Source organism: Scleropages formosus, chromosome 24 (assembly GCF_900964775.1).
Source record: "Scleropages formosus chromosome 24, fSclFor1.1, whole genome shotgun sequence".
In the NCBI taxonomy this organism is placed as follows: Eukaryota; Metazoa; Chordata; class Actinopteri; order Osteoglossiformes; family Osteoglossidae; genus Scleropages; species Scleropages formosus.
Window position 1 is genome coordinate 17,133,743 of NC_041829.1, and position 13,816 is coordinate 17,147,558.

At 44.2% G+C, this 13,816-nt stretch overlaps 2 protein-coding genes across 2 annotated transcripts; one reads left to right on the forward strand and one right to left on the reverse strand.

The window, feature by feature from the left end:
* Positions 1–1,129: 1,129 nt before the first annotated feature.
* Positions 1,130–3,918, forward strand: egr2b (early growth response 2b). Its single transcript, XM_018761012.2, has 2 exons — positions 1,130–1,503; positions 1,887–3,918. The coding sequence occupies exons 1-2, from the start codon at positions 1,338–1,340 to the stop codon at positions 3,005–3,007; spliced, it is 1,287 nt and encodes a 428-aa protein (XP_018616528.2). The 5' UTR covers positions 1,130–1,337; the 3' UTR covers positions 3,008–3,918.
* Positions 3,919–6,625: 2,707 nt separating this feature from the next.
* On the reverse strand, positions 6,626–8,036 carry adoa (2-aminoethanethiol (cysteamine) dioxygenase a). Its single transcript, XM_018761022.2, has one exon. It carries the CDS (start codon positions 7,767–7,769, stop codon positions 7,035–7,037), a length of 735 nt encoding a protein of 244 aa, XP_018616538.1. The 5' UTR covers positions 7,770–8,036; the 3' UTR covers positions 6,626–7,034.
* Between the last annotated feature and the right edge of the window lie 5,780 nt (positions 8,037–13,816).

Genomic DNA, 13,816 nt, shown 5'->3' on the forward strand with positions numbered 1-13,816 from the left:
GATGCAATGATTCACAGAAAAAGTACTGATGATATTCCAATACTGTATGTACACACCGAGGTACAGTAACTTCAGGAAAATCCGCGTAAACTTCCTATAAAAGTATCCCAGTGAATCCACACTTTGCGCTGGCAGTTCCGCTATCCACCACTGGATGGCGTCCACGGGAAATAATAATAATAATAATAATAATAATAATAATAATAATAATAATAATAATAATAATAATGTGTACGTTGGCAATACTAATGATAAAATGATAAAACAAACGCACAACACTAATTACATTAATAATCTTAAAACCTATTGTACTTCAACTTTATTTTTCAAAATAAAGTACATCGCTTCGTTCAGAACCTGTGGGTTTTTCAGGGGTTAAAGGGTAGCCTGTGTAGGTGGTCTGTGTAAGAGGTGAACGGTGATGCCCGTCTTGGTTTTGACAAACCAAACCTTCAGAAAACACATTGCGGAGAGCAGTACATAATTTCCACTTCCTACTGTATAAATAGCACACGTAGCCTACTTTCCACAAACATATTCAAATCAGCCTTCACACTTTCCGCCACTAATACAGAAAAGGTGAAAATTCCGTGATTGTGCCTTTTAATTTGATTGTGGTTTTCTGATGGCACTTCAGCGCCGTTTCTATGGTCGGTAGGACTCGATAGTTTCCGACGCTCATATTCCGGAACGCGCGCCATATTTGGTCGAATGGGCGTGGTTTTGCTCACCGGAAAAGCCCTTTTATGGAGTGAGAGATTCACCGGAATTCCTCGTGGCGAACGACACGCTGTAGGTAGTAAACCTGTATAAACGCGCGCGATGCCTGAGAAGGCAGCAAACTAATAAATGACATTTGTCTTTCGTCCGAAGCGTATAAAATTTTTCCGATACCGGTACGGAACTTTAGAGTAGTTTTAAACTGATAACTACAACCTGTGTTACTGGCAGCTGTCACTTGAGGATTCTCCATTGAGAAGTGTTCCTCGGTGACGCAACGAAACACGGAGCCAATCGCTGCGTGCTTTTTCGCCACACAGTCCTTTTATGGTCAGTGACGTAACGGCGAATTCAAAGACTCCTCATAAATACATAGTGCCGCCAGCGAGAGCCACCGAGGTCTGTCATTGACTAAACAGACCAGCCGTATAGATCTCCGAAAGGTGTGTTTATACACTACACGCGCGCGAGAGCTGCTTGCAGATTCGATGACAGCTACTGCGGGCTAGCGTTACTCTTTGAGGAAGGGAATTATTAAGAGAAGAGTAAGTTTGTGCAATCACAGAGAGTCAGCTCATCTGTAAGTGCGCGCACACTAAAGACTCTTTTTAGCTTAAATGATGACAGCCAAAACGCTAGAGAAAACTCTCGGTATTTTACACCCTCATTCTGAGAGCATCTATTCGGTGGATGAGATCTCCACGACATTGCCATCTTCGCTCACCATTTTCCCAAATGCCGACTTAGGAGCGCATTACGACCACATTAGCGGAACTTCGGGAGGTAAGCATTAATTATGTTGACGACGGCATGTGCGTTCGAATTCATTGCTCCGTGTCACTGTTTTGCATTGCCACTCTGTATTGTGTGTAGGCTATGCCATTGCTACTGTGTATTTACATTGCAAAAGTGTATTACTGCAGACTGATGTCTTGTCGTGTCTAGCAATGTGAACTCCTGTATGACGATGAACTTAATGCACCAATTAACGACCCAGACAGCGGGGGTCAGGTGCATCCCCGTCTGATTCACGAGGCGCGCCAATTAAAACTCGCGCGCCAGTCAGTTGCGAGTGGAGATGTGTGTCGCGCGCGCACGGGGACGCAGCACACGGCACGGCGAGCCCGTCGATATAAACGCGCTTCTCGTTGTGTTCGCCTTCGCAGATGGCCTCATCAATGGGGACATGAGCATAGAGAAGCGGTCTCTCGACCTCTCTTACCCCAGCAGCTTCTCGCAGCCCGCCGCTCCCCGCAACCAGACCTTCACCTACATGGGAAAGTTCTCCATCGACTCCCAGTATCCAGGTAACTGGAACCCCGAGGGCGTCATCAACATTGTGAGCGCCGGCATCCTCGGCATGACCCAGCCCTCTTCGGCGTCCTCCTCGCCAGCTTCTTCAGTGTCTCCAAACCACTTCTCCAGCACCGTGAGCTGCACCATGGCGCAGAACCCCTCCGACATGGACCCCATCTACTCCCCTCCCCCGCCTTACTCGGGCTGCGGGGAGGTCTACCAAGACTCGTCCGCCTTCTTGTCCACGTCCACCTGTCCCATCTCGTACCCTCCGCCATCCTACTCATCGCCAAAAGCTTCAACGGAGAGCGGTCTGTTCCCCATCATCCCCGACTACGCAGGCTTCTTCCAGTCTCCTTGCCAACGAGACATGCCCACCATACCCGACCGAAAGCCCTTCTCCTGCCCCCTGGAGTCCTTCAGGGTACCTCCGCCCCTGACTCCCCTCAACACTATCAGGAACTTTACCTTAGGTGGACCAGCGTCAGAAGGACCCCGGCTGCCCACGGCGTACAGCCCCCAGAATTTACCCCTGAGGCCCATTCTCCGGCCGAGGAAGTACCCGAACAGGCCGAGCAAGACGCCCGTGCACGAGCGGCCGTACCCGTGCCCGGCGGAGGGCTGCGACCGGCGCTTCTCGCGCTCCGACGAGCTCACGCGCCACATCCGCATTCACACGGGCCACAAGCCGTTCCAGTGCCGCATCTGCATGCGCAACTTCAGCCGCAGCGACCACCTGACCACGCACATCCGCACGCACACGGGCGAGAAGCCGTTCGCGTGCGACTTTTGCGGCAGAAAGTTCGCGAGGAGCGACGAGCGAAAGCGGCACACCAAAATCCACCTGAGGCAGAAGGAGAGGAAGTCCTCGAGCACCCCTTCTTCTGCCAGCACGAACTCCGAGAGGTCCGCCGGCGGCATAAACACGCCCAGTGGGGTGTGCTCCTCGGGCTCGGCCCAGCTAGGGCAGTGTCCGTCCAGGGGGGTGTAGGTTCGAGACGGGCGCGCGCGCGCGCGTGTGTGTGCGTTCGCGTGTGTGTGTGTCCTCTTGAGTGACGACTGCGGAGGGCCGACGCTACACGAGGACTCGATCAGGCTCTGTCACTTATGCCAAGTCCGCATCACCTTGTATCATAGGGACCTCTGGTTGACACATGCACGTCTTACTTCCAGATGCCCATGTGCCCCCCCTCCCCCCAACCTTTACCAGGTCTGTATGGACTCAGTGGTCATTTTAATTTACCCAAAAGGCATGGATTTCACTCCAGCTCTTTGAGGATGAAGCGAAGATGCAGAACATGATGGTATTTTATGATATTTCCACACTGGTATATAATAATGTTGAAACAGTTTGCACTGTGATGAGAATCCGACATCTGCACTCATTTCAAAGGACTGTTGTTGGAAAAAGGGTAACCGCCGTAGACTTGCAATAATTCATAAAGAAAATGTTTGTCAAAGTTATTTAAAAAGTAAAACATGTCGGTGTTAACACGCTTGTCGAAGTCCGTCCGTCCCCGTCCCCCCCCCCGTGGCTTTTTTGGCCAGTTGTCGCCTGTTTTATATGTATTTCCAATGACGTTTGCCAGTTGCAATGTATAATAAATAATGTTCAATGAATTAATATCGATTTTTTTAGAATGATATATTTTTGTAAGCGTCCTTTCGTCTCCTTCCACAAAGTGTTGGCGTTTGTAGTCTAATAAAAATAAGAATGTAAATAGTTTATTGCTCATTTGGCACGTGATGGTTGTCCGCAGTGAATGTTTAAAATACTGGAAACAATGTATTTAGAGAAAAAAAAAAAAAAAAAAAGAGAAAAAAACGTACTAACGGTGGACGGGCATGGCAGCATAACTATAATATACTGTTTGTGACGCCTCAGTGTAATAAATGAAATTGAGCATCAGCAAGTGCACTTTGTGAGTCCTTGGCTCTTGTGGTTCTGACGGTTGTTGTTGGTTTTTTATTGTGTTCGTGGGGTCGGTAAGTGAAATGCATGCACGCTGCACGCTGAAATGATGCAGTTTTTGGGGGAATACCCACGGGCGCATCACAGCAGGCACTTGTGACTCACTCTTTCACAAGTTGGGTCACCCACTCACTCTGCTGTTTACAATACGTGTTCTTTCTGAGCTGGAAGTTTTGACTCCGTTTCAATCTGTACAGTGGTGATGGTAGGATGATGTGACTGAGGTGAGATTCAACGCCTGAAAATATTTCATGCGCAGGTGTTTTAAATGATGCTTTCCGCATCATATGGACGGATCATACAGTAAATATAGAAGTGCGAGCGCTGCACCCGCGTGGGAACATTTTCGGTTTTTTTTTTTTTTTTTTTTTTGCACTGTAATGACTGGAAATTGGAAAAGGGTTCGGGTCTGCGGGCCAAAAAGAATATATCGATACAGATCTTGTTAACAAAAAAGCGTGATTATGAAATATGAAGAAAAAAACTGTGATACTGGATCGGAAGATGTAATCCATTGGCAGGTGTAATTAGGAAAATCAGATATTAAGTAAAATGCTGACTGAGGGGTGTGTTAAGTTTTTTAAAATAGTTAAAATGTTCGAAAAAAATGATAAGAATTTGGAAGACGGAACGTTTCGTGTTTAGTCTTAGATCTGCGGTAAAAGTTTTCCACAGTGGGTTTTAACTGCGGCAATTTCGGCTTCGGACACATTTTCACCGAAAGAAAATCCCCAGTATTATAGAATTTAACGTAAAGTAAATTACCTGTCCAAAATGAAAAAGAAAAAAAAAATCACGATTTCTCAAGTTGTGTGACAAACAGACATTATTGAGAACTGCTATATGAAATAAACAATTGTATTTGAAATATTACGTGCATTTGAATATTTCTGCATTTGAGGGTAATTTTTATCTTGAACTAAAAGAAGTTTTTCAAGAAGACATTATTATTATTAGCGTTATTTTAAGAGGCTCCAGCGGTGCGGCGGGTAAATTAAAAACCCCAATTTCTTGTTTCGGTCTTTCCATATGGTTGATTTATTAGAAAATAACACAAAAGACTATTCATTTTTATTTATACACGTTGATTTTTGTATTAACAGTAAAACAAGAGTGGCATTTTAGCTCATATGTTACTACTTTTAAAGCATCACACCTTTATTTTAAAAACGTAACCACGTGCAACATTTGTCAAGATATGAGACCTGAAAATATTGCTTTTCAAATGTAAAACTAGAATTACAAAACAGGAGCAGACTGATCGTGGCACACTAGTGTCTAAATGTGTTTCGAATCCGAGGCCAAAGCGGACAGAACAGACCCCTGAATGTGTTTTTCTGTGTAAAGCTGGTGAAACATTCACTTTGTTATATGTGAATGAAATGAAAGACATATCAATATGAGAATCTGCCTCATGACCCAACAGAGAGCGATGGAGGTATTGCAGAGGCTCAGAGAAGGACTCCACACCACACATCATCTCAGTGACAAAGCATCTTTTTCAATTCCAGGCCTGCAATTAGGCCCAATTACACTGTACTGTAATTGCAGTGCAGTTAAAAGCAAATGACAAAGATGGAATAAGATAAAGTCCATTTCCAGCGAGAAACCGAAGCAAGCTGAGGGACGGTGGGACCTGATGCGATCAGCTGAAATATGTTTTTAATGCAGGCTAACCAACAAGTGAATTTTTGTTCTGCTTCACACAGACCTACTGAGAAGTCTGGCCACCGAAATTAGTTTTATAAGTAGCCGCTATCTCATTATGTAAAAATAGCCACACTGAATTCTTGCCCCAGGACTTAAAATGTACTTTTTTTTTACTGAATGCAATTGCTCAGACCTGGTGTCCTGAAAGAGTCTCTCATTCTGGACAAACTGTAAATATAATAAATGAAACCATGACCAATGCCAGTCAAGAATGAAAATGGTGGTGTTTTTTAAACTTTGTTCCATTTTTTCCAGTCTTCTACTAGCAAAGTTACAGGGCTGAAGTCACCTTTCAGCAGCCAGATCTCACTTGGACAGGGTTACAGAAAGGACGACCTGCCATTTTCCATCTCAGGAACACCCTGCTACTGAGACGTGATCCACACACTTTGGAACAGTACACTTAGAAACTTAGTCCACTTACTTTTTATTATGCAATTTTTTTTTTGATGTTGCCAGCCGCTTAATTTTCTCAACTGGGAAATCCAACCCATTTCAGTTACGTAAAAGTGCATACTTTCACACATATGATATTTAAAATCAATCTAAATTTAGATGTTTTATTTAGAATATTGTTTTTACATCTAAAGGAATTAAAAAAAACAATATTCCAAACACAAGTGAAGTTTGTCCGAAAAAAGCGTGGGATCACCAAACAATCACAATGATCCAGTTGAGAGGCAATTTTCTTGAGAAAAAAACAGTAGGCCTACAAACTGCCAATTGGTGATTTATTCTTCATTAACGAAATACTCCTCTTTAATCACCATCGTGGCATTCATCAGACAATACATTGCATTCAGGAAAAACATGCAATGCACATAATGGAATTCATAAATGTAAGTTATGAGACACCACTTCAGAAAATTGCTGATACTTTATTGCTCTTAGTACATTCATACTGATACTATTTGTAACAAACCGAGAATAGCGTTTTAAAATAAAGTAGCTAAATACGTCATAATGCAGACAGTATTTTAAACAGGACGGAAAGGCACTTGTAAGGCATGTGTATGTCTTGTATGGCACTCCATACACAAAAAAATGAAATAAATTAAGGCTACGTAGTGTAAATGCTCGCGGGGCTTATACATTCAGCATTAAGAAACTGCACTGGCATTTGTAGGCTTACATGCCATTCTTTTAGTTAAATATAAAGGTCCAAAAAATGTTTGAGCCCATTGCCACACAGATGCCCACAGCTGGGGTTAAAAAGGGTGGTGTGCCCTGAGAATGGTCCCTCAAAATCAACATTCCTTGACCACTGATGGCACAGGATTCACAGGGTTTTCTTCCTGCTCTGAGGTTAGGAGGGCTTTTCCCACAGAACTGGTATTTAAAGAGAAACCTCAGGGCCCGGGTAGGGCTCTCCCCCGCACCAGAAATCGGCGGGTTGTGGGATCTCCAGCAGCCACATCTCCTCTGGCTTTTTGTCCACGGGTTCTGAAGCGGGCTGAAGGACCTGGTAGTAGTGACAGTCCCTTCCGTCATCGGGGTCATAAGGGGGGGCAAGTATGTCCAGGAATGCTGCGGGGCCATCCAGAGCGTCGATCTGGTGCAGGTTATCTTTGTGGGGGGTCAGGATGCACGGACCACTCTCCTCCGTGAAGACACTGACAGTGCCCAGGACCGACCTTCTCAGAGCATCCCTTTGGCAGGGCAGCAGCGGGGGCTCGAAATGGGTCTGCACCTCAGCATCAGGTGGCTCATCCAGCTTGTCAAAGCATCTGATGCTCACTTTGCCATAAAGCACCTTCAGCATGCCATTCATGCCCGGGTGGTCGTGCAGGGGGATTGAAGCCCCGCTCTTTAACAGAAATACTCCCATGCTGAAGGTGTCCGTCTCGCATATGTGCATGTAGCTGACCGGGGGGCTGCTGTCCAAACACTTGGAGGAACTTTTTCTTTTCCTGGGGGCAATCTTGAGATCGGCTGCCCTGATCTCGGTCAGAAGGCTGTCCAGCAGACCCTGGTTTTCCAGAAACACGGAAGAACCAGCGGATTTAAACGTAACGTGTGCCTGTCGGGCGATTTTCTGAATAAGCGAACTCATCATGTTGTGCCGCGGCATCGCGCAGATTTATAGGTTGTTGGATCCAGACCCGATTTCGCAGACACGCAGCAGCGCGGAGTAATAATTATTTCTCTTTACGCACGACCTTCGCTCACTTTTTTAATCGGACTACCACAAAAGAACAACAAAGATAAAATAAGCGACCGCTCACCGCAAAGTTTAGATTTTTAAATATATCATCATGAAATAGAATGTTCTGCATTTAGAGAAATCGTAAGCACATAAATCTTGACTCTTCACCCCATTCACAGCCCTCGGAGCTACACGTCCGCAGGAGCGCCTGCGCTCTGCGTAAAGCAATGCAGTATGGGAACTGTAGTCTATTTATTATATACAACACACATTTTTTTGGCTTTCTTCTTATTAGTCAGATATTTTCAACCATTGTATATTAAATTTATGTCAGTGTTACTTTCGATGTTTATATTCCACTCAGATGTGTCCAAGTTTTGTTGCTGCATGAGGCCTGCACTCTTAGCGCACTAAATTTCCCATAAAACATTGCGCTTGTTGAATGTTTGAAAGGGCTAGGCCAGTCAGACCGTTAACCCTATTCTTCATCTCAGCTCGAAATCTCGCCTTTTAAAGTTAAGGTGTAATTTACAATGAAATTAATAAGTTAAATAATTCGTTTTTAACCATATTAGTAGAAAAGTTAAGTAAGCTTCAGCCAAAAGCCCCAACATTTATATTAGCCATTGATATGACCAGATAAATCCAATTTAGGTAAACAATAACCTACTTAAATACCCAATTCTTAAAATAACTTGACTCATACTGTTTAAATTTAGACTGAAAATATACCCATTTTTCCTTATTTTGGACCTCTTAACAATCTAGTGTTCGCCAAATCATTCAGCCATTAAATTTGCATAACTAGCTCCGAGTTACTAATGTCAGTCATTTTGTAAGAATATATCTAAGAAACAATTTTTTCTCATGAAATCGACCGAAAGATACAGCGCAGACTATACGGTGCAGGCTTCATGAAGCTGAACGGCACTCTTCTACAAAGACCGCAGCTGTAGGCCTCCCTCATGTTCGCTTTCTTCGATATTTCTTACCACTTAGGTCACTAGTTAGAATTTGTAACACGGTCCACGATTTCTCCTGGTTTTGTTTTTTTACTAAATCGATTGCAGAGTCGCTATTTTTTCAGAAAGCAACGTCACGAAGACAAGGCTGTGTGCGATGCAGGAGCGAGCAGTGTCTCCATCAGAAGTGTGCCCAGGCTCAGGCTGTAAAGGGAGCTTCAAAGGCTCATCCACTTGAAAATAATGAGACCTCTTAGTTCATTTGAAAACCGAGATGCATCTTATTATAACTTCCATCCGCTAATTAAATCAGGCCCTCTATAGTGCTGAAGACACACTGATCGGTGTTTCTGCCACAAAGAGTAAACATCCATACTGTTTTGAAGCTTATTTGCCCTAAAATAAAAAAAAAAACAATTAAACAAGCAGTTTGAAATTGTGAGTTTATAAGTTAAGACTTCGTTGTCTTACTAAATGCTATAATAAACGCACATCATCGCTACTTAGTTTCGCTGAAAGTTTATTGCAAAGTGACTTTCAGTTTTTACCCATGTGAACAGCTGGACGTTTTAGTCATGCAATTTACATGAAGTACTCCGCTCTAGGATTCTCTTGTTTTGCTGGTCCGAAGCTATTAGAAACGAAGAACTTCGGCAGCGAACAAAACAGCGACCAGTGGAGGACGAAATACCCCAAAGACGCTGGAGATGGATTGGCCACACCCTTGGAAAACCTGATTTTAGCACCACGTGGAAAGCCCTCACTTGGAACCCACAAGGGAAGAGAAATCGAGGGCAACCATGAAAGAGCTTCCGCAGCGACATAAAGGTGGACATGAAGGAGATGGGATACACCTGGAGACAACTCGAGTGAGTGGCTCAGGACCGGGGTGCCTGAAGCGCTCTCGTCGGTGGCCTATTCCCCAGGCGGGGCCAAAGGAGATGACGACGACGACCCCGCTCTGGGGTACAACAGCTCAACCCCTCCTGGGACTTGTACTGACAAACCTCTCATTACAAAGCAGTTCTTAACCACTTTGCCAAATGCTGCTCCTATATCTCTGCTTTCTTAGCCAAGGCTTTTAAAGGTCTCAATGCTAAACAAGATTAGTTTGCACGCATCTTGAGGAATGGAGACTTATTTATGTGTCATGGCAGTCAGAAACCCTTCCTAATTCTGGTAGTGTTCAGCCTGTTAAGAAGTTCCAACATACCCACACAATCCTCTTCTATATGTAACCGCAGGCCTTGTGTTTCTGTTTGCCAATTTTGGGTAACATGACTAACATTGTCTTGTGAAAGTGCTGTTAATTCGAGAACAAAAAAGATCGAAAGGAGAAAAGAATGAAGGACATTTCTTTTTGTTCGTCTCACAATCGATGGGCATTCTTGTCAAATGCATTTCTGATTTGTAAGAGGCCAGTAGCCAGGCAGAAACAAGTTTTTTCTATACAAGACACAATTTTTTCCCGTCTGCTAATGTTTCACAGAAGAAAGGAAACATTATTCGCCACTGTTTAAAATGTGCATGACTAACATTGCGCAGAAGTCAAGAAGAGAGGCTCCATGCATCTTGCAGCAGTCTGGCCAAGAATCCCTGAAAGGCAGACTAATTCTTTTCTCTTTCCAAATAACCATGCAGCACATTTATGACTTTCTAATTGCTTGTGGATCCCAATGAACGTTTGTATTGTTGTGGTCAGTCTACAGCCTATTTTCTTCTGTCATTATTATTATTTGCATGTTCTCCACTTTCTGTCCAGAGGACTCTCTTTCCCTTCACCCAATGAGCTCACTATTGATTTGCAAAGACCCCCCCCCGCTGCTGAAACCTCCTCACTGTTGCTGAAATATTTTATCAATTTGTGGACTTATGAAAATTCATAAGCTGGCTGCCTGCAAGACAAATGTCCACATTCTTCATAGCTGAAATGTATTACAAATATTTATTCTTTAAATTGTAATGGTGTGTTCTGTATGAAGGAGCTCCTCTGCTGGCTTTTTATTTTTGTAAATAGCCGATTCATAATGCAAAGCGTTGTTAATACTTTGGTGTTTTACATAAAATGCACCACTTAGACATTTCTTTGCATTTGTATGCGTTTTTGTGCATTTTAGCATTTCGTGTGTAAATATACACGAGTGCCATTACAAAATATGCGTCTGCAGATAAATACTTCACAACAGCGGTAATTAAATTTACATAGGTTTCAAAGATTATAGTTTTAGACAATGGAATGAGTTCTCCTTTTTGAATTCCTGCTGTGTATATGTTAGTGGACTTTCACCCTCCCAGCAAAAAAGACACAATGGTCTACGAGTCCACGATTCATCATGGTGAAAGCTAGTTCACCCGTGTTTTTTCTCCAGTCCCCGAGGGTCAAGACCACTCGTTGTCAGTTAAACTGACATCAACGGGATTTGCGATGCTTAGAACGGAATGAAGGAAGAACTGACCCTGAACTCTGCAACTCCAAGTGTTTGCATTAAAGTGGATGTTATTAAGCTCTCCAAAAAACTTTTGGATCTCCTGGATTCTTCTCAAAGTTCATACTACTATGAGTTAATACCACTTGTTTTATTAACAAGTAAAGGGTTAAAGTTATTTCTGTGGGACTAGCACAGACCATGGAACAGACCACACCAATTGGTCTCCATCACTCCCAAATGAAGTTCTCCACCAACACTGTGGGTTTTGAGCAACAGGTCCTGACAGCCCTTGGTAATATCCTATCTATCACCGTGTGTGTATACCACTCTGAAGCCGATGCCTGGCTTCTGAAGCGGAACAGAACCATAAAACTGTTTCAAATTATAAAAGATGACCTATGCGGTTCTACGGCTAGCAAAGAAAAGAAAAATAAGTTAACATAGTGCAATATGTCCTTGACAGCTGAATACTGATGGAACAAATCACTTCACTCTGGGAACAAAGCGCACATGGCTGAACAAGGGCCCGTCTCAGTAAACACGGGGGTTTGTCAAACGTGGTGAAAACTAGTGTTTCGTGAAATCATTCTTTCTCCCATTTCACCGACATCAGCATTCGATAACTGTGCAAATTACACATTTGCAGTCCCGTGCAGCGGTTCGTAGAGTATGTGGAGCCACTTGGTTCATCTGGGATCTTTGCATTATTCCTTTCTTTAGGCAGGGGATGCTTTTGTCTCAAGCAGCTGGCCATTTTCTCCATTTATGCAGCTTGATATTTCACCACTGAGGAGAAGCACCTCGCTCAGAAGAACTAGACCTCGTTCTCTTCTGGCACTTGGGATTAATACGCTTGCGTTAGAAGTGGACGTCCTTAACCGCTTAAGATCCCGCTACCTGTTGCGCTGTCTTATACAGCGAAACAAGCTTCCTTGCTTGGCCTGTGAACCTGGATTCATCGAGACTCGAGCCACAACTGCGGAGTGACTGGAAGGGGCTCGGCCCGACTCTCCTGAGGATGCACCCATTGCTATGCTAATTCCCTCCTTGTAGATGGAAGCTGCCCCTGTCAAGGTAGACAGGCATGAAGGGGAGGGGCCAGCAGTCAGGAAGGACCCCATCCACCCTCAACCCACAGAGGGGGGCTTTCAACCTTTGTGAGAAAATGATCTATGAGACAGCGTCTCCTTTGGAACCTGAGGAGAACACGACAGAGTGGATAATCCAGGAGAAAACACTGTCCCCATAATGGAGACTGATGGCCTTGTCGCGTCTCCCTGTTATTGTTACCGACCAAGATTGAAATGAGCCCTCGTATGAGGGGCTTCAACCAGTGGCAGCTCACGTCTGCTGGGCACGCAGCCCCTCGGCGGTAGCCTTCCATCCAGGTGACTCTGGTGACGGCTGCTCCGGGGCCCATTGTGAGCCCGGGGTGGCGGGGCCCCCGGCGCAGCTGCTCCTCCCGAGCGCACGGAAGCATTCCTCGCATATCATTCCCGATTTTACTTCCGGCGGTGTCGGCTGCGTGTCGGCTGTGTGTCGGCTGCGCGTGAGGAGCGGCGCCGACCTGCTGCAGGCAAAGCCCAACAACCCCACTTGCAGGCATGGCAGCAAAGAGGGTGGGGAAGGCATGACTGTTTGACAGGAAACAGATATCGCCTTCACACAGTGTCAAAAACTACCGCTTTCCTTTGTGCCACCCCCCCCCCCCCCCTTTTTTTTTTTTTCTTTTTAGGGAGGCTGATGTGTAGGAATAGGAGCAAAAAAAAAAACAGGAACCTGAATTAAAAGAGGATTGAGATGATGAATCACATCCTGTTCTCCAGTATTATTACACGTCTATTTAGAGCGGAGAATGCAGCTCCTGCAACGCATCGATACTTCCGGGTATTATTAGCCTTATCGCTGGAATAACAGAGAAGGACAGGACAATCAGCATGTATGGAATAAATAGACATAATCATAATGGGCCCCTGAGTTTCAGTTACAGCTAATCGCTCCAGTTAGGGTACGTCTTGCTTACGCCGGACTGGGCGCTCCGGGTTTCTGTACTCTACATACTGTATATCTCGCTTATTTTTTTACCGATTTTTTAATTTTTTTTCTGTCTTGCGAGAGGTGTTCCTCCTATTGTGCTCTCGTTTCATCAAAAGAGAGGATTAATAAAGTGATTTGTTTCTAAACAGAACAGCGAGACGTAATTTTCATATGTGGATTGTGTTGGGTGGACCGTGAATTTACCGTTGCTTTCATCTGTTGTTCTTTATATAGAAATCACCCACAGCGTCCTGTTTGATGTGTCATCTTGTGCTTTAAGCCCAACTCTGTTATTAGCTTATTTCTTTGGATCCATCTGCCTTTCTATTGTCCTTTCCTAACAGTAGTTTAAGTTTGGGCTTTTGGGTTCTTTTTTTTTTTTTTTCCCTTTTTTTTTCAGCATGCAGAGATGTGAATATTTTATTATCTAGTGTCCACAACTGCGCAAAGACATCTTGGTTTGCGGGAACCCTGAACTGGCCGAGGCAATACCTTGAAAAGGAATTTATTTACACAACTTTAGAATGGTTTATCAAAAAAAAAA